The sequence below is a fragment of the Bipolaris oryzae genome (assembly GCF_000523455.1).
Source record: "Bipolaris oryzae ATCC 44560 unplaced genomic scaffold scaffold_9, whole genome shotgun sequence".
NCBI lineage: Eukaryota > Fungi > Ascomycota > Dothideomycetes > Pleosporales > Pleosporaceae > Bipolaris > Bipolaris oryzae.
This window is the reverse complement of record NW_006911285.1, coordinates 180,826-202,099: the sequence shown is the minus strand read 5'-3', so window position 1 is coordinate 202,099 and position 21,274 is coordinate 180,826. Positions and strand designations below refer to the sequence as shown.

Here is a 21,274-nt window from a genome sequence, read left to right as displayed (position 1 = left end):
TTGCGCTGGCTCTCGACTCAAGCACATAGCGTTTTTCTAGGCGAGCCACGCCTCATTATTTACACCTTCTAAGCGCTTCGCCTATCTTTTTTGGCTCACCGACAACACACCACATCATCTAAGTGGTCACTATTCACTGGGGATTGGCGTCTGTTTGCCTCAGGTTGGGTGTCCGCAGACTACCCTCCTGATACCGCTATCTGTTGCGATAGGCGTCGATTTGACTACCTCATCACCACAGCTGGCCTATCTAACGAACTGCATATCGAACTTCCAACCTCAGCGAACTTTTCGATAAGAGTGCGATAACCATTAGGAAGTACCGCCGTAATAGCTCCGGCAATTATGGTGTTGGCTCAACGGTCAAGCTTTGGGCTGGCGTCTGATGTCCGCTTTTGGAAATCAGATCCATCCAAGCCCGTGCCAACAAGAGGGGCACAGACGAGAACGGTCTTTGCATTTTGTCACCATGATCTTGTCATGCGTCGTCAATGCAGATTATCCTGGGGTAATACACCGTTGTCCACTAGCAAGGACCAGCAGAGTTCTAGCCCACTGTCTAGAATAGTAGAATGATCACGATGGCGGATGGTGCGGTTGCGGAGAGGGTTGGTAAATCATCTACCAGCGTGGCGCCTGAGGGTCACCTGCAGTCTGATTACGTCCACTCACCCCACTGGCTATCGCCTCTCGGGAGCGAATGGAAGCTATAACCCCATATGGACTTAGTAAATGGTTTCAGTTGATGCGTTTGAGGAGATAGTAAGTTTAGACAGAAACTATAATAATACTGCTGTCATCCATCAGATTGACCTTCATCTTCTTCAGCAGACCTGACTAGTTTTCAGACATCACAATCCTCCACTCCCTTTGAAAGTACTGCTGGACATCTGCAACATCTTATCTACCAACACAGTATCCCAACATGGTCGGGGGACTCCTGAGTTACCTGGGCTTTGGCGGCGCAGCCGCCCAGACTCCACCCGAGAATGAGCCTGTACGAGCCCTTCCCGCGAACTGGTACACTTCAGAAGAGATGTATCAGCTTGAGAGGCGCGCCATCTTCACAAGGAGGTGGCTTATCCTCACCCACAAGTCAAGACTCGCCAACCCTGGCGATTTCCTTCGCTACAACATCGCCAACTACGACGTTGTCGTTTCCAAAGACCGATCAGGCGAGATTAATGCATTCCACAATGTGTGCAGACACCGCGCATACCCTGTTGTCGAAAAGGACGGAGGCAACGCAAAGATCTTCTCTTGCAAATACCACGGCTGGTCATACGGCCTGAACGGCAATCTGGCCAAGGCTCCCGGCTACCAGGAGCTTCAGAACTTTGACAAGGCTAAGAACGGCCTGTTCCCCATCCACACACGCATTGACCGCAACGGTTTCGTCTGGATCAACATGGACTCAAAGAAGGTGCCCGAGGTATCATGGGAATCACAATTCGACCACGTCGACGAGCAAACCCGCTTCGATCAGTTCAACTTTGACGACTACGAGTTCGACCACACATGGAACCTCGAAGGTCCCTTCAACTGGAAGATTCTCGCCGACAACTTCAACGAGTGCTACCACTGCAAGAGCACGCACCCAGACCTAACCACCGGCCTCGTCGACCTCGAGAGCTACGACGTCTACTGCAAAGCCGACCACATCCAGCACGACCCCAAAACCCCTCAATACCGCAAAGATCTCGGCCAAGAAATCTGCTCCACATACTGCTTCCCCAATGCCTCCTTCACCGTAACCCAACACTTCCTCTTCATGCAAAAATTCATGCCCAAATCCCCCACCGAGTCCGTCATGTACTACGAAGTCTGGCGCAACAAGCACTCGTCGGAAGAAGACTTCCTCCTCATCAGCGATACATACAAGCGCGTCATGGGCGAAGACAAGGTCCTCTGCGAGCGCGCGCAAAAGAACATTGAAGCCGGCATCTTCATCAACGGCGAGCTGCATCCCCGCATGGAAAAAGGCCCCCTCTTCTTCCAGAAACGCTGCCGCGAAATCGTCATGGAGCACGGTATGCGCGAGAAGAAAGCCGGTCACAAGATTTGGCCGGCCAAGCAGCAGCTTGACTCGGAGGCTGGGTCGCTGCTTACCAAGGAAATGGAAGATTTCTGTGAGGGACTGTCGTGTGGGACTGATAATGAAAAGAGCGATCTCGCTTGGTAGTAGTAAGGATTCTCTTTTAAAAACGACATGTGGGGAACGCTTTGATGATTGAAACGACTACCTGGAGGGTTTAATTGCATGGCATATCTGGTGTTTTTCTGGCGCGGGCGCGTTTGGGGAAGGGGCAAAGAAGGGGGGGGACTGAAAGTACTAGAGGCTTAGAACTCGTACTTGTATTCGGATCTTTTTCTTTCTAATGATTCTTCTTAGCGATTGTTCGTTTTCTCTTTTTCCCCTTTTTTTTACTGCCTTCTATCTAGACAAGAGAGAGAGAGAGAGAGAGAAATAAACTTCCTGGCTATCTTCACTACACTCTTCACCTGATTGCTTTTGTTTTGCTTTTTTTCGGGGGAGCGCAGAGAGGTGCTCCAGACTCCCACTATCGCGCCCCCCCCTCCCCCAATCCCCTCTAACTTCAGCCGCTCGCTCGCTGCGGAGGAGAAGGGGGCCTGGCACTGACCCTGTTCACCCCGTCAGCATAGCAGAGCTTTGAGAGGAAGGGGGGATGGCGTAAACCCCGGCAAAAAAACCCCCCAGTTCCCCTCGTGTCCATCCACAACCCTCCATTTCCATGGAAATCCGCCCTGCATGGCCTTTTGCCCCTCTTCCCCCCGTACCAGAATCCGAGCTGCGTGCGGCGTTCCGTTAACGGACGCAGGACCTGAGATAATGGGCGACGGGAATGTGGGGTTCGACCCAGACTGCGATTTCGGTCCTAATTGGGAAAGTCTGTGCATCGGCCAATCGGATGGCAGAGATACTGGTTGATTGGCGGTCGTTGGGAGACCAGCGCGGGGGGGTTTTTTGTGGAGGATGCGTCGATGCGTCGATCATTTCGTGATATAGGGTTTCTTTCTTGGTTGGAGATTTACGGGCTATGACATCTACATGTTTACATACGTGCGTAGGTTTCGAGTTGGCGGCTGTTGTGGGGGATGATGTCACGTGAGTGCGTGGGTGTGACATTGCTCTTTAGCTGATGTGCGTGTTGAAAGCAATTCTTACGTATGTATCGTGATTGTCTTGGACATGTACACGTGAGGTTTTTCTATCACGCCTACGTCAGTTTGACGAGATGACGTGTAGAGGTATCTGGGTAGTGTGGTCCCTCACGTGGTATAGCGGTAACTTTTGCCTACTCGCATTTTCCTCCTTGGCTGTAGATGGCCAACTCGCGCAATTGCTTCTGAATATTTTTTGGAGATTCTAGAGTCTTTATTGCGAGATTCAGAGACATGTCAAGCTTGGGAGCTTGACTGTCGGCATACCTGGACAAATCTCCATATTGACATACTTCGCCATGTTGACCTACTGTGTATACAACTAATAACGACCGTATCCACCATAACCACCCCATCCGCCCCACGCTCTGCCTCTGGCAGCACCCCTTCCGATCTTGGCCGCTTCCTCATTCCACCTTTTACTTGCATTGCCGCGTGTTCTGGGTCTCTGCTTGTAGCCACCATTTCGATACGTCCCGTCATTATGATACTCGAACTCGATCTCTTTGCCGCGTTTGTCTGGCGCGTCAAACCTGTCCAGCCAGCGATTGAGATGCGCGCGACTATCTTTTGCGCCTGCTGAATAAGAAAGAATGATTCGGATCTTGCGCTTTGGTTTTCTGTCGTCGTCTACCTCATCGGCAGTAGGTCCGTGAGCGCTTAGCCTCGCTAGCTGTGCCTGGGACAAGCGATTCAGGAACGTGACGACATGGGCAAAGTTGTGATTGCGGACGGTGGCCGTGATGACGTGAGCGTGGAAGAGAACCGCATCCAGGAACTCCTCCGAGATTTGGTTGTTGACCCCTACGAGGCCGCATCGTGTAACGATGTTGTTGCCGCGCCCGGCTTTGAGCGTTGATGATTCGTCTTGTTCTAGAACGTGCTTGTAGATCTCATCCCTCAGCTCCCTTGGAAGCGCAAGGAATGGAGGCAGGGTGTCGTATTGCTGTGACCGTACGGGTTTGGTGTCCGTGATGGCTTCATTGACTTTTTCATGCTCATGCTTCGGGATACAAGGTTCCGCGTTAGGGGGTATATTGGCTTTACGGGCGCGCTTCCGGGGTGGTGGCGCAATGTCCCTGGTGGTGTTCGGGATCAACGCAGCGGCAGCTTGCTCGTTCTGTTTGCGTTTCGAACGCCTCAAGGGTAGTGTTGTTGTCATGGCTACAATTGGACTTGATTCTTTACTCCTAGAGATTTATATGCAGGCTTGACTGTGAATATATATTAACATGCGCCAGGATGGCATACCGGCTACTTCAGGCAACAGCCAGGCAACGAAGGGTGAAATGTCAGTCGGCCACTCGTTGCGCCCCGCTTTTGCTCATGCTGGCAGTGCTTACAGGCCGACCGCGTCTTGCTCTATGCTTCGGAGGAAAAGGCAAGACTAAGAACATCATATGCTAGTCCACTACTCGTGGTAGAGGCGAAGTGGTCACGTCGGTTGAAGTTGGAGTTAGTATGGCATGGCTGTGGGAAAGGGAACTCCTGTTCTCTCAATGGCTTGGTGGCGTCCTTAAGTACATGGGCGCATCTACACATGCTGGGTCTGAATTTCAGGAAAGGGCGATACACCAACGAACATATCGTGAAGGTCTAGCTAGATCTTGCTGTCCTCAAGCCCCTTTCCCCGGACGCTAAGAAAGCACGCACCAGCCGAGCCGCTGTCCTTTAAGCCCCAGCCGTGACAACAATCTTAATAATAGCTACAACTTTCCGTCAGTCCTCGAACTTTGCAAAAGTACCCAGCTTCGCGCTTCTTTGATTTCTTCAGCCATAGCCATTCGAAAATCACGCTTGGATCTACCCATTCGTGCTAGTAAGCACTACTCGCGCACGTGGCGCCTTTCTACCAAATCTCGTCCCTCCCTTTTATTGAAAATCCTCAATCTGGACCGCGAAGGTCAACTTTGGCATCTGCAACGTGACGTTTTGACGCACCTTTAATGGCTCCGCTCTTGTGGCTGAAACGAGCCTCGAGGTCCAGGTACATGTATTTAGCGCAGGTACTACCAACTACAATGCCGTAGTCGCTGTCAGCCGCCTACTAGAGCGCTTCAAGCGGATAACTTGACGAAATCCTCCCAAACTTCGTCCCGTCAGGTCCGTACCTTAAACTAGCGTAGCCGGCGATTTGCCCTTCGCTCGCGGCTGATTCGGCCATCTACGCCCGAACTTGTGGTCGATTTTTTCTCGTGCAACTTGCCCAAAAGGTCGGGTCCTGCCCTGTTGAGTCCTTCATTCTTCGTTCTCTACTCTTGCAATTTTTCATCTCCCCAAGGGAAACATCAAGTATGCGTACCTTGATTCTTCTTCCTCTGTTTTGGCTACTCCAAATATGCCAAGCCTTTCAATCGCCTGATATATATTCCCTTACACAGCCCGCAGGGGCAAGTGTAGCTCTGTCGGAAGACAGTCAGGCAGCTACTGTACCTTCCAGGTCGAGGTCAGGAGATCAAACTCATTCTGTGATATTGTTTACTGACGGCGCTATATTAGACATGTAGCCGGACCAAGCTCTGGGCTCAACATCTTTGTACCCAGTTATCAATCAGACCCCAACTGGTACATTATCTCAAGAAGCTTGTTTTGAGAACAACAAATAACAGCATCTCAGGCTTCCCCTTACGCTGGCTCTGAAGACGATTGGATTGCAAGTGAAGGTCATTGAATCGCTGAGCATTTCTTCCCAATGCTGGACTCTGCTTGTCTACACGCCCCCAGGCGTGAATTACAGCCCCAGCTCTGCCGATGTCACGGCCTTGAATTCTTTCGTGTCCAGAGGTGGCCGATTGATATTCATGAACAAGGTCCCCTCCGCTCTTCAATCTCTTGCAGGTGTAACTGCATCTACTGTAGACACGAGCGGTTCGCGATCGCTTTTGCAGTTGACCAACACTGAATCGCCTGTACAGGCTCTCCGGGGCTTCGACTTCACAGATTACTATGACATCAACATGCCTTTTTATGAGAACTACACTGAACAAGGCCTTATCAATGTCGGCTATACGCCTGCTAGAGGTTCACAAACACTTGGAAAGTACCAGGTTCGAAACAATGGAGTAGACAGTGCAGATAAGTCCGCTACAAGCGCAGCTATTGTCAGGAATCAACCTTTGGGTGCAAGCGGATATGTATACAGCATCGGTATGGATCTTGGTTATTTGTTCATTCAGGCGCAAAACGAGGCCGGCGGCTACTCGCCGTGGTATGATGGACATTACTACCCCGGATACGATATCGGAACACGCATCGTCAAGAATATTGTCACTTCTAGTCCGCAATTTGTCAGCCTATGGACGGTCCCATACAACAAAGGGCTCGCTTTCACCACCACCTGGGATATCGACACCTACGTCTCCTACCCCCACGGCCAGGGTATGGCAGCCGCCGCGCAAGAAAGAGGCGCTTCTGGTAACTTGAACCTCCATACCAAGTACATAACAGATGCCTACGAGAACGCATACTTCCAGTATGGGATTCCATACATTTATCAGATCACCGGGCTCCGGACGGCTCCTGATGGGTACCCATACATCGATTTTGGCACTCACACTGTCAGTCACTCGCCAAATGCGGCAAGTTTTCCTTACGGTACTCGTGAGGAACGGTATATCAAAGGAAGTGACGCAGGGTACGCGCCTTACATTCACCAATGTGGGGCTAACGCTGATGGAACACCTCCTGATGACCAGCGGTGTATAAAGGGAGGTCCCAGGTATGTTTCCATTGTGCAAGATCTATAAGATATCGACACTGACTTTGCGCCTCCACCTCTGCAGCGGACTTGCGTTCTATACATCGGGTGGCTCTGCATCAGGAGAGGTTCGCGTAAGCGCATTTCTGATTCGATATATATTACAGGATGTATTCAAAACCAACTACAACCTCACCACCTACCGCCCCGGAAATCTTGCATGGAGTAAGTACCAAGCTACGCATTGCGTTGCAAATGGATTCATCGGCGGCTCTTCATGCTCGGGAAACTCCCACCTTACCCACCTCCCTTTCCAAGTTACGCACAACCGTGAATCGTTCGCAGAGCTCCCATACTATGAGTTTCCTCTCCAATGGTCTGATGGCGATGGAAACATGAGTAGTGCCAATTTTCCGGGGTCAGACTTCTCAAACCAGATCAACGATATCAAGAAAATGGCAAGGTATGGCGGTCACTATAACATCTTGATCCACCCTTCGGATGCGGTTTTCGACAAGATTCAAATACAGTGCGCATTCCACGATACCGTGCGTCCTTTTGCAATCTTCTTCAATCAGACAGGCTTGGCCAATTGGTGGGCAAATCGAGATCGCGCTGTTGTGAACATCACAGCAGCGAGCAGAACATCGGCGACGATGACAGTTCGTTTGGACGGCCCTACGGAAGGGCTTACTCTACAGGTGCCTCGAAACTATGCCATACAGTCCGCGACGGGCTCTCTATCAGTCTGCCAGCAGCTTTCGTATGATAAGACAACAAACGCGGTCGTTCTGCGAAACACGGCAAAGGGGCTGTATACTCTCACCTTCACCATTGGTTTGAGCGACGCATCCGTCTCCACATGCCCCGACTTCACACCAAAGGCGATCGGGGATACAGAATGCGTAGCATGGGATGTCATGATTGACGATTTTCTGGAGCTCTACTTTGGCAACAACAATGTCAATCTACTCTTGTTGCAAACAAGCGCAATAGGACTTTCGTCAAACAACATCGATGGCACTTTGCAACTTACAGCAACTACCACCAGTGGGGTCAACTCGTACTACACGGAGATCTCACGTTTCTGCTTCGACGCTTCGATCTATACCCATCTTTACTTTGACATGATTGCGCCTCAAGGAACCACCTTTTACGTGCAGCTTGTCTCGTACGACTCCGGATGCAATTTCGAACAGCCGAGCCCCACATACTTGGACGTAACCAGATACGCCGCTGCTGACGGCACAAATCATACTGTTACCATACCGCTATCAGACTTCCAGGGACAAGATATGCTCCATGTCCGCGGTATACGTATTGGAAACATCTCGCCAGACCATGTGCCTATCTACATCGATAATATCAAGATCCAGAAGCGATGCGTTACTGCGCCAGGAGAAGATCGCACCCAGGGTCTGGCGATTGAGTCCTTCCAAAACGTTGATCGGTGGATCACTGGCATCAACAACATCTTTGGTCAGACTGACTACAACAACTCGATGACGTTTGCAAAGCTCTCGGAGCTTGGGAGAATGCAGTTGTTGCCGTCGAGCTCCAACTCGTACTTTTATACCGACACTGCTGTCAATGGCGTTACTTTGAACGCCACCGGGTACACAGCCGTCTCTTTGAACGCACGTGGCCCGTCTGGTGGTTCCTTTGATGTGGTTGTGACCTCAGGCACTGCTAATACTACTTCTACCGTCAACACCAAGTCTTATGCTACCTTGAGCCAAGACAAGTTCACGAACATTACAATCCCTCTTACGGCATTCTCAGGACTCAAGGCCAATTCCATGAGCCGTATCACGCTACGAAACTTCACACCCAGTGGTGGTTCTGCTGCCAGCAACTTCACTATGCGATGGATCTCTCTTCTGGGAGGCCCTCCCGGAGGCGGTGCTGGTTCACGTTGCGCGAGAGCCTCTGGCTACGTCGTGTTGGATTTTTGCGATCCGGCTGAATTCACAGCGCAAACCAACGCCCTGGGAGCTCCCATGTCAGACAACAAGACGATGACATCCTACAAGCAAGTCGCCAGTGGTTCCGCTGATCTCGTACCTCGGGATTCGAAGTCGTACTTCTACACATTGCTCGCAACGACGCCTGGCTGTGTAGCGCTTAACAGCTCTTACGATTCGATCAAACTCAGTATCTCTGGCCCTCAAGGCGCAACCGCGAGCATCGGCTTCAAATATGGTGGTGACGGCTGCAACACCAATATGGTCACGTCTTACACTCCGATTAACTTCAACACTGCGCCAACACTGCTCACGATTCCATTCTCGCGCTTCTCATCTACTTTCAACGCCAAGTACCTCCAGTCGTTTATCATGACCAACTTCAGCTCTCCCGGTTCGACGTACCGTATTCACTCCCTGATATTCACAGGACCTATTGATAACCCTGGTTGTACACTTTGCTCAGGTACCGTCCTCAACACCTGCACATTCACATCGGATGTTCCACGGACAAACCGACTCCTTGGCGCCATGACCGATGAAGGATCTCTAGCCTCATACTCTGTCAGCAATGACGGCTCGCTCAGTCTAGGAGCTAGCAGCGGTGCATACTGGTACTCTCAATTCGGCACCACCTGTTACAATGCCAACAAGGTAAACGCGACTGGTATCCAAATCTCCATGGCGGCCCCCGCAGACACCACTTTCCAGGTGTCAATGCGCTGGAAGACAGATGTCGAGTGTTCGTTAACATCGCCGGCATCTTCGGTCCCCATCACTTCGTACACGTCGTTCGCCGGCGCTGATTCCTACAAAGTCACGTACATTCCCTTTTCCGATTTCCCTGGCATGAACGCGAGCAGACTCGACAGTATCGCACTATCAGCTTTCAACCCTTCAAACGCGGAGATCAAACTCGGCTGTATCAGTTTGGCTTCCACCGCAGTCGTGCCATCGAATCAGACATGTAGCTGTCCCGACACCGCCTGGTTGAACTACTGTACTTCAAAGAACGTGGATCGCAATGCTAATGGCAATGCGCAAAGCGACGATGGAACCATGGAGGTTGCACCAGCCGTCAAGGATGGCGCTTTGGTTCTGCAACCTGCTGTTTCTGGCTCTTACTGGTACTCGCTCCAGAACTGCGCAGACGTGTCATCATCTAGCTTCCTCTACCTCAACGTCACCGCGAAGGCGGGTGCAAGTTTCAATGTTCAACTGCAGAGTGGCGGGAACGGATGTGCTGGCTCTACACTGCTCCAGCGAGCCAGTGTATCGAGTACTTCTTATGGTACCCTGGGCAGTGCTCCCGTACTTCTCAAGATCCCGCTTTCGGCGTATACTTCCTCGGGTAACAGTGCGTTCTCTCTGTCGGCGGTCAGTGCGGTTGTTTTGGAGGGATTCAACGCTGAAACTTCGATGTATCTCATTCACTGCGCGTACTTTGGTAATGACACATCGGGTGGCACAGCTGCAGCTTTGGGCGCACCTTCATCGTCAGTCACGGCTTCATCATCAGGTACTGCTTCATCATCAGGTACTGCTTCATCGGCAAGTGCGGCTTCATCGGCAGGTACAGGTACATCGACGGGTGCATTGACCGGTACATCGACAAGTCCGGCTACGTCGACAGGCGCAGCTGCATTGGCAGGCGCAACTACACCGACAAGTAGAGCTACATCAGCGGGTACGTCGACAGCTGCACCGGCAGCCTCATCGATAGCCACAGCTGCATCGACATAGTTTATTGTGTTTTTGGAAGGATGTAAAATAAGTTAAATGTAATGTTAGTTAGATTAATGAAATGTACTATCATAGAATAAACTCTCTGGTAGCCTTGCAGTAGCATCATGAAGATGGCTGTCTACCTACCGTTCAAGTGCAGTAGCTGTTTAATAACAGCGGCATATTTCAGGTATTATAGTCCCAGGCCCATCAGATCATTGCGGGGGAGCGTGTCGAGAATAGAAAGTGATATTCACTCCCCGTCATGTATCCCTGCTTTCTCGGTGGACCGAAGCAGGTGCATCCGTAGCCCGGTATCTTGGAACGAGGGAGGGCTGCGGGCCAAGAGAAGGCTTGTTCAGGATAAACTGTTGTTGGACCCTGGTATTTTAACTGCATGTAGGAAGTAGTTATGAATAGATTTGTTACCTGATATGTTACTGTGTTTTCTTGCAGGCTGAGTAGCAGCCACTTGGGAAACAAACCTCCCTCAGGGTTTAGAAAGAGCTTGGCGATAGTACAGGATATTTGAGTTTCGTGGTTAACTCGAGAGCCTGTTTATTGGTCAACCCGAGAAACTTTCCGTTAGTTCTGTTGTGGGTAACGTATGCGATTATATCGACATGGATCCTATTATTATACTTGTCTAGTCAGCGACCTTTGTAGACATTTGGCTACGTCCGATATACGCGCACCGAAAGGGCCGAGGGGCTGTGTTTTTCAAGGTACTTAATGGAGATGGTACCGCAAGGGGCGTTTTAGCCGGTATGACGACATCAGGGCACAATGGCGCTAATTGGAAGGAAAACATGGGGGATGTGCAAGGGACATCGGTATCGTGCGTATATGTAAGTAATCCTTCCGGGCTGCCGTCATTTTGGCATGGTTGTTTAACAGAAGCTCGGATGTACCTTGCCATCCAACAACCCCTCATCCTTCACAGCTCTCATTTGCCTTTCTTCACGCAGTTGCTTTCATGCATGCCATTTGTAATGTATGTACACTGTCACATATTCAAGAAGGATGTCTTTCTAGAGCGGTGTAGGAGTCGTGCCAACTTTGAGATTTGTATTTGTCGGTCCACTAAGATATCAGCCGCACGCAGTGAACAGTCGGTGTTTCTATTTGCATGCTTAGGGGTGGAAGAATGGTAAGTAGAGTGCTAAACCGTGCGCATGAATTCGCTGATTTGTTTCAAGCGCGAAACATCCAAGAAGGTCAAGGGTGTACCATGCGCTGATCCAAGATGACAGAAGTTATTCTGTCAGGTACGCGTCCAAGAGGCACATTTAAATCTTTCCTATTTAACATAGCAGGCTAGGATTGGTGGGAGTACTACACTCATGCCTTCCGCTACCATCAGTCGATAGTTGGTAACTGCATTGTTTGGTGGTGAGACTACAATATATCTTCGGGCCGATATCAAATGTCGGGCAATCGGGACCCACCCAGTCTTGTCCTTCCTTCCGGATGGAACCCGGTTACCGCACCGGGTCTGGGATCAAGGTTAATGAAAGTACCATCATGGTAACCGAGCGTATTTGAACGTGAACAGCTTGACCAATAGACAGGACAAGTCCAGCCTTACACCGCTATTGCTTACCGTATGCTACCCCTCGCCCTCCTGGTCGGCCGTAAGTTTAATCACAATATGCACCGCCTTGTCAGCTTTACCAAACTCCTTGTTTCGATTACATCAAATCATATAAATACTGCTAGTAAGACGATCTTTTGACAAACCCACCCACCGACTATCACTCGCTTAATAACGACTTCATACCATCACACCCAACCCAATCTTAAAGATGCGCTTCCTCCAGATCATCCCCGCCGTCTTCGCGGCTTCGACTCTTGCCGCCAAATTCGAAAATTTCGTCGACACTTCCTGCCAACGATACTCCGCAGACTACAAGCTCATCACAGTTGCCGAGCAAGAGAAACTCATCGTCGACTCGTGGGCAAAAACACCCACTTCACAAGAGACGTCGCGTGCGTTCTCTCCGAAGGGCTCTTGCCCTTCCAACGCGGACGACACATACAAGTGGGTAAGTTTTTTGCACAAACGACGGAGCCACATTTTGCATGTCCTGGCTCAATGCTAACTTTTGCATAGATTACGGTGCCCCAGTGGAATGATGTGCCAACTAGATTCGGGCGTCCAGGAGGAGGTTCCATTGCTGTGGTCTACTTCAACGAGACAGACACCTACCACGTCTGCAGATACTTGGCTTCTGTGCAACCGAACGGTTATGCGGGCTTTTGTAAGTAGAGTGTTAAGTCACCTGCGCGGTGATTGTGTGGGTCAGCATGGATGCCTGCCGCTGTTTAGTGTATGGGTATGCAGTTTACAATTCTCTGTACTTGGTTTCAATACGTCGGCAACGATCACTGTTAATACCACTGTAAATACAAATTGGAATGTCAGAAGTTGCCCAATTGCATATCATTGTGCCTTACCATAACTGTTTGAATTACACATCAACTATGAACGCAGCAGTCCCTGCTTAGGTGTGAATATGAGAACTGGGTTTCGCTTTCAAACGGCTGCATTGCGAAGAATGGCAAGACCATTGAGTGTTTAACGTATATGTCAGATAGTCTCAACAAGATAGATAAACAAACGACTATCTACATGCAGCAGTTTACCTTCTCCTTTACTCCTCATCTGCAGCATCAATAACGTCCTGCGCCAACTTCTCCGCATGCGCATACGTAACACCCTGTGTATGCCCCGGCGCCCCAAACGGCAAAGAGCTAGTATCTATCACTCTCAATCCCTTGACTCCAAACACCCTGGCTTTCGAGTCTACCACCGCTCCATCGGAAACATTACGGCCCATCGCGCATGTCGCCGCTCCGTGATGAATCGCACCCATGCCCTTTGTGCGAATGTAATCAAGGATATGAGCATCAGTTGTGATATTCGCCCCTGGGGCAATTTCTGTGCCAAACGCGGAGATGCTGGAGGCAATCGTACGTGCGCGCCTATATGCCGCAACGGCCATTTCCTGGTCTTCTTTTGAGTCCAGCCATCCGATGTATACGATTGGTGCGACGGTGTTGTCGGCAGATTGAATAGTGATGTTTCCTCTGCTGGAGGCGGAAGTAAGAATTGCGCCGATGACGCCGGTGTTGCTGGCTGCTTGGGATGTGGAAAGCACGCGCTCAGAAGCTTGTAGTACGTATTCGACATTTGGCCAGTCGGAAGGTAGTTGTTTGAGGTAGTCTTGAGTTGACGGGCTCATCTTACTCGTATATTCTTCGGAGAATCTGTCCCACGCGGCAAAGTCGCTGGCTGGACTGCTGAGAGGGCCCGATCCGTTCTTGAGGTAGGATTCTACGGCGTCGTTGAAGGACGTGGCATTGCGTGTCCAGGCGCTCCTACCAGGTACGTTTGAGGAGTGAGTGATGCCGCCGAGGGCAGGAGTGTCGTGGAGATTCTGGCCCACGCCTGAAAGATCAGAGATGACGGGGATGTTGTATTTTTCGAGCGCTGCTCGCGGTCCAATACCAGAAACCATAAGAAGATGTGGAGAGTTGATGAAGCCGCTAGATACGATGACCTCCTTGCGCGCATGAAGGACAAAAGGCCTTCTTCCTGCGACTGTGACATTGACTCCAAAAGCGCGCTTGCTTTCATCAAAAAGAAGGTTACGCGCCATACATGACTGGTAGATTTTCAACGAAGTCCTGGTAGCCGTCCGGGAGAGAAAAGCACTTTCTGTACTGCTTCTTGTGCTGTCTTCAGGGCGCAGTGTGAACGGCCAGTATCCGTAACCAAGTAGGTTTCCATCTAAGAAACCATTGGCTGCTTTAATCCCAGCTGCAGAGTAACCTTGAGGCCCAAATGAGGATATTGGCTGAGCGTATTTTGGATAGCTCAGATGTACTGGTCCTCCAGGACTATCGAAGCTGGACAGTGTGAAGTTCACTGTAGCATTTTCGACGCGGTATCTGATGTCTGGTGGTGTAAATGAGAAGCTCTTCTTCATGAAAGGGAACATGTTGTCCCAGAGGTAAGCTGGGTCTCCAGTTATATTGGCCATGGCCGCATACCAGCCTTTTGTTGCTCTGGAGGCGTGAGTCAGTAATTTGTAGTAACATGCAAAAGAATACACTGTCGTACCTGTGGTAAATTTGCTGGTTGCGTGCTGAGCTTCCCTATAACAATGTTTAATCATAGCCCACCGATGTTAGTCTCGAATTGGTTGGACTTACACCAAGAGTTTTACCCTGCGCGTAAAAATACCGCCGCCCACTGGCACCAGGGATGGGTTCCGTAAAGTAGCCCCAATCTATTAATGGCTGGTAATCGTCTGCGTTTGGCCCAACATACATTGTGGAATAGTATGGTCTAGGAACAGTCGGATTGTAAGTATGGATATACATGTATTTCAACCTCCACGCACATTTGACTATAATTGCCATTTGAGATCTCGTAGAAAGAGCCTGCTTCTATCACTGCGACCGTCTTATGCGGCAACGCTTCTGCAAGTCACGATGCTGTCAGAGCGCCAGCAAGACCAGCCCCAACAACGACGTAGTCAAATGTCGCGTTTACACCGGGATTGCCAAATGAATTGCCAAGAAGACGCCCTGGAGCATAGAATTGTTGAAGCAAAGTATCGCCATCAGAGTCAGCTGCGACAAAAGCAGTCCAGAGACCGAAGATCTTTATGAAATGTCGCATCGCGGTTTCCTTTGTGCGACAATGCAATGCAAAAGAAGTTGTAATGGTAACTCAATGGGACACTCAGTCGGATATTGGCATTTTATACACTGGCGGTGAAGCAGGGAAATGATTTCATGATCTGCAAGATCCAAAGACTATCATCGCAAAACAGCATTTCTGGTCATGGTAAAGCTCTAGCAAAGCAATGGTGGCTTGCAGGAGATCTCCATTATAGATTTACATTAATCGTGCACAGCAACTCTCATTGGATACAAAGCCCCCGCTGCAAGGATTGACGGCTGACGGATCGGAGCGGCACCATCAATTAGCGGCGATGGATGCAGCTCCCGGTTCAAGGGAATAAGAAAAGCGTAAGGCGTGGCATTTAGTCAGCCATGCACCACTTTCCATTCGCGGATCTTCGACCGGGTTGGTGATCATGTACGTGCGTTCTATACTCGAGAAGAATTTCTGTTTCTGGATTAGGCAACTGGTTCTACAAAATCCTTCAGGAAACTTTCCACGTACGATTTAACCGTCCTAAAAGTAAAAGACTACTACGCGCGTGTTGCTTCTTTAACTTACCCACGCTCGTGCGGTCTCTCAGCTGAGCATCGCGACTACAAACAAGATGAGAATGCGCTAGCAATGTCAAGACAACACTATAGTATCTGTGTAGCTATGAGGATTGTAAAGCACCACGTTGCGTTTGCTGGAAACCAAAAGCAGCTGTCTAGATTTTTCTTTCGAAAACATGGTGTTGGCAAACAGTTGTTACGCAGATCTTTGCATAATTGTACTTACTAGAGAACAGACAACTTGGCGGTAGATATTTGAAGCCTTACCGGGGTCTCGCCGAGCAAACTACTAAAGTGCGTTCAATCCGTTATATCATTGTTACGATGCTCAGAGGCCAAGCTGACAGAACATCGTTGGAGCCTATCGGTCTAGTTTAACTGCAGTCATATAGGTACCTGTTGCAGCTCTACACAGTTGCACATCGCCCTCGTTTTAAGACGCTTCCTCTACATGAGAGATACAACTTGGTTGGCAGGGGAAAATACACTGTAATGTTCTTGATACATGCCAACATGGTAAAGATTTTCTTCGCGTGGCTCCCTCCAGTTTGAGACACGAGAGCAGGCTTGAACACATAGACGGCTTGGTAAAGAGAGCCATGTTGGAGTCTAGGATATATATGATTGAAACCTATAGTATTCGTCCACATTATACAAGATCTTGTCGTGTTTTCATACGTCAGTGGCGCCACTACCCGTTCGGATTCTATCAGGAACCCGAATGTCCGAGATGCACACAGCCACCGCCACAGCCACACATCGGCGAGATATCACCGTATACTCCGCTCCGCAACACCGCGTCCATCCACACCATTACACTCGATGCTTTCGTCCGTTCCATTCAATTCAAAATCAGGGAAAACAAGTTGATGCCTAATCCCGACCCTCACCCGACGGAATACTCCCCAAAACGCCGCTACACAGCCACTAACCACCTACGCGTTCCGCCCGATTCCACTCTTCCATTCGTCCGCCGTGTTTCCCTAATCATGCGCCACCCAAAAAAACACATACTCACACACGGGATACAAGGCAGCAACAATCTCCAAGGCCCGCCAATCACCCCACTCTAACCAGACCAAACCAAACAAACCAGAAACCATGGAAACACAAGGCAAGACTAAAGAGGAAGAATTAGCGCGTTGAACACGCTAACGCGCCATCACATGATCCCATCCTTCAGCCTAACCTAGCCCCTCCATTGTCCCCTTTTAGTCCAACAGTAATAATATTTCTCTAGTATTGTCGCCTTGTCTGACTCATCCTCCCTCCCTCGCTCATTGCATGCATGTAGCCTCAACCGCCTACCTCCAAACAAAGCCAACAATGCGCCAATAAAAAAAAGGGCGTTTTGAGTACAAAGTAATCGCCAAAAAAAATGGTAATATGACGTAGAAATGTCTCATCCCGGACTTCCGGTTCAAACCAAAAAAACGCCTCTTCCATAAATGATGATGGGTGTGTGTGTGAGACAGACCGGGAAAGATAGACTAGTAAAGTAAAGTAAGTGTAGCCGACGGTAAGTTGGTCGTTTGTAACTGGTTGTTTGTGTAGGCGCGTGTGAGTTGGTGGCTGCCTGCGAACACCTTGCCCGCACCTGCACGCCATACCCACATGATATGTGCCCCCCCCCTCAACCAAAAACAGTCTAGTGGATATGAGGAATCAGGCACACCACCGCTCGTAGTCCGATCCAAGGGCGCGAATACCGGTCTAGAATGCCGTGTGGGAATGCGAATGCAAGGTCAGAAATACAATGCGTGATGTTTTGCGGGTCAGGCTCAAGAATCCTACTAGGCATCAAAGAACGGCGGGGGGAGGCAGGGGTACCGCTGGGTAGGTGTGGGTGGGTGGGTAAGATTTCAATTTATACCATGCGCTGCGTGGCGCGGCGCACATGCGATCTGGTGGCACGGTTGGTATTTTTTTTGGGAGGGGCTGAAAAATCCTTATGGTGGCCTTGTCCGGAAAAGGTAAACTTGACTTCATGTCTTGGATTACTCGAGACAAAAGGTGCAACATTGTAAGATTTTTGTGTAAAAAAAAAGGGGAGCAGGGTTGATTTGATAGGTGTTTTGGTATTGTGATTTCTTTCTTACTTTCTTCATGTGATAATAAACTACAATTAACTAGTTACAAAGATTGTGAGAACTTAGATAGTAAAAGAAATAAACAACGAGTGGTATAATATGCTTTAGCGCTTTCCGATTTCCTTCCATTTCGCATTTTGAATAATAACAAGGGGGGGCGTTCAATTCGTAGAGTGTGTGGCGTGCAGTGCATGTACCAGCCATGCCTCTCCCCCATATCTCTCGACCAGATGTGTGTTACAAAAAAAAAGACAAAACAAATTACAGTTTAGGATGTAGACTTGGAGAGAGATCGTAGTCGCTCAGGAGAGAAGATTTATATACAATGAGCGCGCTTGTGGGGGTATGGGCAGCTGAGTGTGAGGAGAGCGTTATTGACAGATGAAAGAAAAAGGGGGCGAACCGAAACCGTTGCCCAAACTCCTTTCCCAATGCGGTGATCAATCAAACTCCTCAAAGAAAAGAAAAGAAAGAAAACCTAGTGGCAAAATCTGATAGACACTTATCTGCGGCCTTGTTGCTGGAGAGCCATGACGGCTTGCTCCAGCTGCTTGAGCCGCGAGTCCTTTTCCTCGTTCTCTTGTCGCAGCCGCTTGATCTCAGAGCGCATCTCGTCATTGTCTCGCTCAGAGACGTCAGAGTCAGAGACACCACGCTTGCGCTTCATGGTGAGGTCCTCTTCCTCGCGGTACTCCATGGGGCGGATGTAAGGTGACTCTGGAGCATGTGACTCACGGATGGGCGAGCCTTCAATCTCGCGACGAACCATGTCACGGCGAATGACGAGTCCGTGCAAGTCTGCTGACATTGACGTTCTCCGGTGGACGCGGCGGATGTGCTCAGCAAGATTCTCTTTCCGCGTGAAGCCGGCGCCAGAGCTGCGCTTGCAGTCAGGGAACGGACAAAAAAGCGACTTCTTAGTGCCACCGTGCATCTTGTGGACCTCTCGCTCGTGGCGGAGAAGACCACCGCTGTAAGTGAATCCTTGGAGCTTTTCGCAACCCTTGGCATTGCATTTGTAGGGACGATCATGCTTGTCCATGTGTTTGCTGTAGACAAGGTTAGTAATCTGTGGTTTCAAGTAATAGTGTTGGGGTGCGGGGAACAAAACTTACCTCCATTCGCACTTGCGATCAAATGACACGCTCTGGCATTCTTGGTACTTGCAGACCATCTTGCCGTCTTCGTTGCGCGGCGGCTCCTCGGCGCGCTTATAGCTGTGGTTCTTCCGTAGAGATCCGTCGTCGTCACCATCTTGCGAGGAATCGACGGACAAACCTCTGCTGTGGGATCTTGGAGGGCTGGCAGCCAGTGAGTGTCTGTGCTCTCCGCCCGTTGGTGAAGTCATGATGGGAGATCGCGGACAGCTCAGGCTAACTGGAGTAGGCATGTCGCCGAGTAATGAGTTGACTGATGAGGTGCGCTTGTGCTCGTGGGGAGCAGGCAGAGTAGGAGTGGTGGTGGTGGGGGTGGGAGCGAGATCAGTCATGTTGAAAGAGGAAGGAGAATAGTGGTTGTAGTAAGGGGGGTTCAAGTTGAGCGGGGCCTCAGGTTGGCGATATATAGAAGGCGACGCGAAGCCTGTTTGTGGCGGAGCAAACAAGTCTTCGTCCGGGACGGTGATGACTCTGATTGTCGGATTATGCGCAGTGTTAATCAGATGACGCGGAGGGAGTTGAGGTGGCAACGCGGAATGGTGCCAAGAGTGAGTAGGGTGATTAGGATGATGGAGGTTGCCAAGGTGCGGATAGGCCGTGATGAGTGGCGCAGCAGAGCCTGGACTGTGAGGCGAATACAAATTAGCGGGCTGGACTGGCTGGTAGTAGCGGGCGGCATGGGCGTAATAAGTATCTTGGTGAGCTGGATTAGTTAGCGGGAGGTACGAGATGCTTCCAGGCTGAAACCCGGGTGTCGAGAGAGCAGGCGTGAGTCAAACACAGACGGGACAGCACGCGACTGTGACTAGACTAGGCACTTACTTGCAACCGTCTCTGGGGCCTCTGGGGCCTCTGGCGCCCTTGACCCTGCCTGACTCTCCACCGAGGCCGGCAGTCTGCCCGTGGTCCCAAAATCGGATTCCCAGGTTTCCGTGTTTCGTGCCTGGAACACGCCGTGTCCAAGATGCACCCGCGCGTTTGCTGCGGGTGCATGCAAAGGTGCGCCCTGCTGCGCCTGAGAGCCAATCAGCGCCCGCCCCAGGCTGCCATCTACAATGCGTTAGCCTCGACGTGTACGCTGCCCGCTGTCTAGTCCAGCAGACTAGACACAACCCCAAAGAAAGCTTGCAACACCTACAGTCGGACGATGCACCGCTATCCCACGGCAGCGATATGTTCTGCAGCACACAGTTGAGCGGCACTCGCGCTCTCTCGCTGCTCATCTGCTCCTCGCCCCGTCCTTGTCCCTGCCCATGTCCCAGTCCTTGTCCTTGACCTTGACCGGCGCACTCGTAGAACATCCAGCATACTCCCCACAGCACTGCTAGTGACGGCTTGATCGTCCATGGGAACGATGTGCTCAGCGCCTGCGGCTTCTCGGCGAATTCAGCGAACCAGCCCAGCAGCTTGCGTTGCTTTTTGTCGTGTCCACCCCGCAACAGCTCCTCGAGCACCTTGCGCGACAGTGCCGCGACCAGGTCACTCTCCAGGCGCAGCAGCAAGTGCTCGTAGTTAGCAATGAAGCTGTCGTCGAGCACCAGACCGGCCTCGACGCCTTGGGCGAGCAGCCACTCGTCGCCATACTGCCGACGGCAATCTGCAAGCACGTTGATGGCGCCGTGCACGGCAGCCAAGAGTTGGATAGTTTCGTTCATGGAACGCCTCTCGACGATCGCCGCATTGCTGTGTTTGAGGAAGAGGGCGCTGTTACTCGCAGTCACCGAAAAAGCGTTTCCTGTACTAGCACCCACTTTGCCGTCGAGTGTGCTGAGCATCCTAGGGCCGGCACATGTGAGCCAGATGAAACAAAACAAAAGCTTCCAAAAACGTACTGTTGCACCTTGTCTCCAGCCAGGTTTCGACTTGCGGGAGCAGCCGAAGCCGGCGTGTGCGACTCGCCCGACGATCGGAATAGCCTTACGCCAAGTCTGCCCGAGTCGATTGATGAGCCATTGTGCACACGCGGCTCGACATGTCGACGAAGCTGCTTGACAAATAGCAGAATGCGAAGGGTAAGGGTGATGCTCGTCTGCTTGCTGCACCGCTGCTGCTGAACAACAGCCATGGCTAAGCGAAAAAGGCGGGTCCAAGGGCGTAGTGTATGCGTATCTTCCTTTACGTACGTATGGGCTAAGGAGGGAGACGTGTACTGAACAACTTCGCCCCTCTCGCGAAGGTTTCCAGAAAGTAATATAGTTGCAGTCGGAC

The 21,274-nt window shown here is 50.7% G+C and overlaps 6 protein-coding genes across 6 annotated transcripts; 3 read left to right on the top strand and 3 right to left on the bottom strand.

Moving 5' to 3' along the window:
• Positions 1–581: 581 nt before the first annotated feature.
• On the top strand, positions 582–2,182 carry COCMIDRAFT_83356 (uncharacterized protein; the record flags this gene model as incomplete). The annotated part of the gene is made up of 2 exons (XM_007685389.1): positions 582–662; positions 917–2,182. The coding sequence occupies 2 exons, from the start codon at positions 582–584 to the stop codon at positions 2,180–2,182; spliced, it is 1,347 nt and encodes a 448-aa protein (XP_007683579.1).
• A 1,323-nt stretch (positions 2,183–3,505) lies between these two features.
• On the bottom strand, positions 3,506–4,345 carry COCMIDRAFT_83136 (uncharacterized protein; the record flags this gene model as incomplete). Its single annotated transcript, XM_007685388.1, has 1 exon — positions 3,506–4,345. One exon carries the CDS (start codon positions 4,343–4,345, stop codon positions 3,506–3,508), a length of 840 nt encoding a protein of 279 aa, XP_007683578.1.
• Positions 4,346–5,477: 1,132 nt separating this feature from the next.
• Positions 5,478–10,587, top strand: COCMIDRAFT_83180 (uncharacterized protein; the record flags this gene model as incomplete). The annotated part of the gene is made up of 4 exons (XM_007685387.1): positions 5,478–5,629; positions 5,683–5,748; positions 5,801–6,901; positions 6,966–10,587. The coding sequence occupies 4 exons, from the start codon at positions 5,478–5,480 to the stop codon at positions 10,585–10,587; spliced, it is 4,941 nt and encodes a 1,646-aa protein (XP_007683577.1).
• Positions 10,588–12,374: 1,787 nt separating this feature from the next.
• Positions 12,375–12,838, top strand: COCMIDRAFT_83440 (uncharacterized protein; the record flags this gene model as incomplete). The annotated part of the gene is made up of 2 exons (XM_007685386.1): positions 12,375–12,614; positions 12,683–12,838. 2 exons carry the CDS (start codon positions 12,375–12,377, stop codon positions 12,836–12,838), a joined length of 396 nt encoding a protein of 131 aa, XP_007683576.1.
• A 385-nt stretch (positions 12,839–13,223) lies between these two features.
• Positions 13,224–15,259, bottom strand: COCMIDRAFT_32740 (GMC oxidoreductase; the record flags this gene model as incomplete). Its single annotated transcript, XM_007685342.1, has 4 exons — positions 13,224–14,640; positions 14,696–14,730; positions 14,788–14,923; positions 15,069–15,259. The coding sequence occupies 4 exons, from the start codon at positions 15,257–15,259 to the stop codon at positions 13,224–13,226; spliced, it is 1,779 nt and encodes a 592-aa protein (XP_007683532.1).
• Positions 15,260–18,411: 3,152 nt separating this feature from the next.
• COCMIDRAFT_83175 (uncharacterized protein) lies at positions 18,412–21,131 on the bottom strand (the record flags this gene model as incomplete). The annotated part of the gene is made up of 5 exons (XM_007685385.1): positions 18,412–18,958; positions 19,025–19,769; positions 19,889–20,116; positions 20,205–20,842; positions 20,899–21,131. The coding sequence occupies 5 exons, from the start codon at positions 21,129–21,131 to the stop codon at positions 18,412–18,414; spliced, it is 2,391 nt and encodes a 796-aa protein (XP_007683575.1).
• Positions 21,132–21,274: the final 143 nt, after the last annotated feature.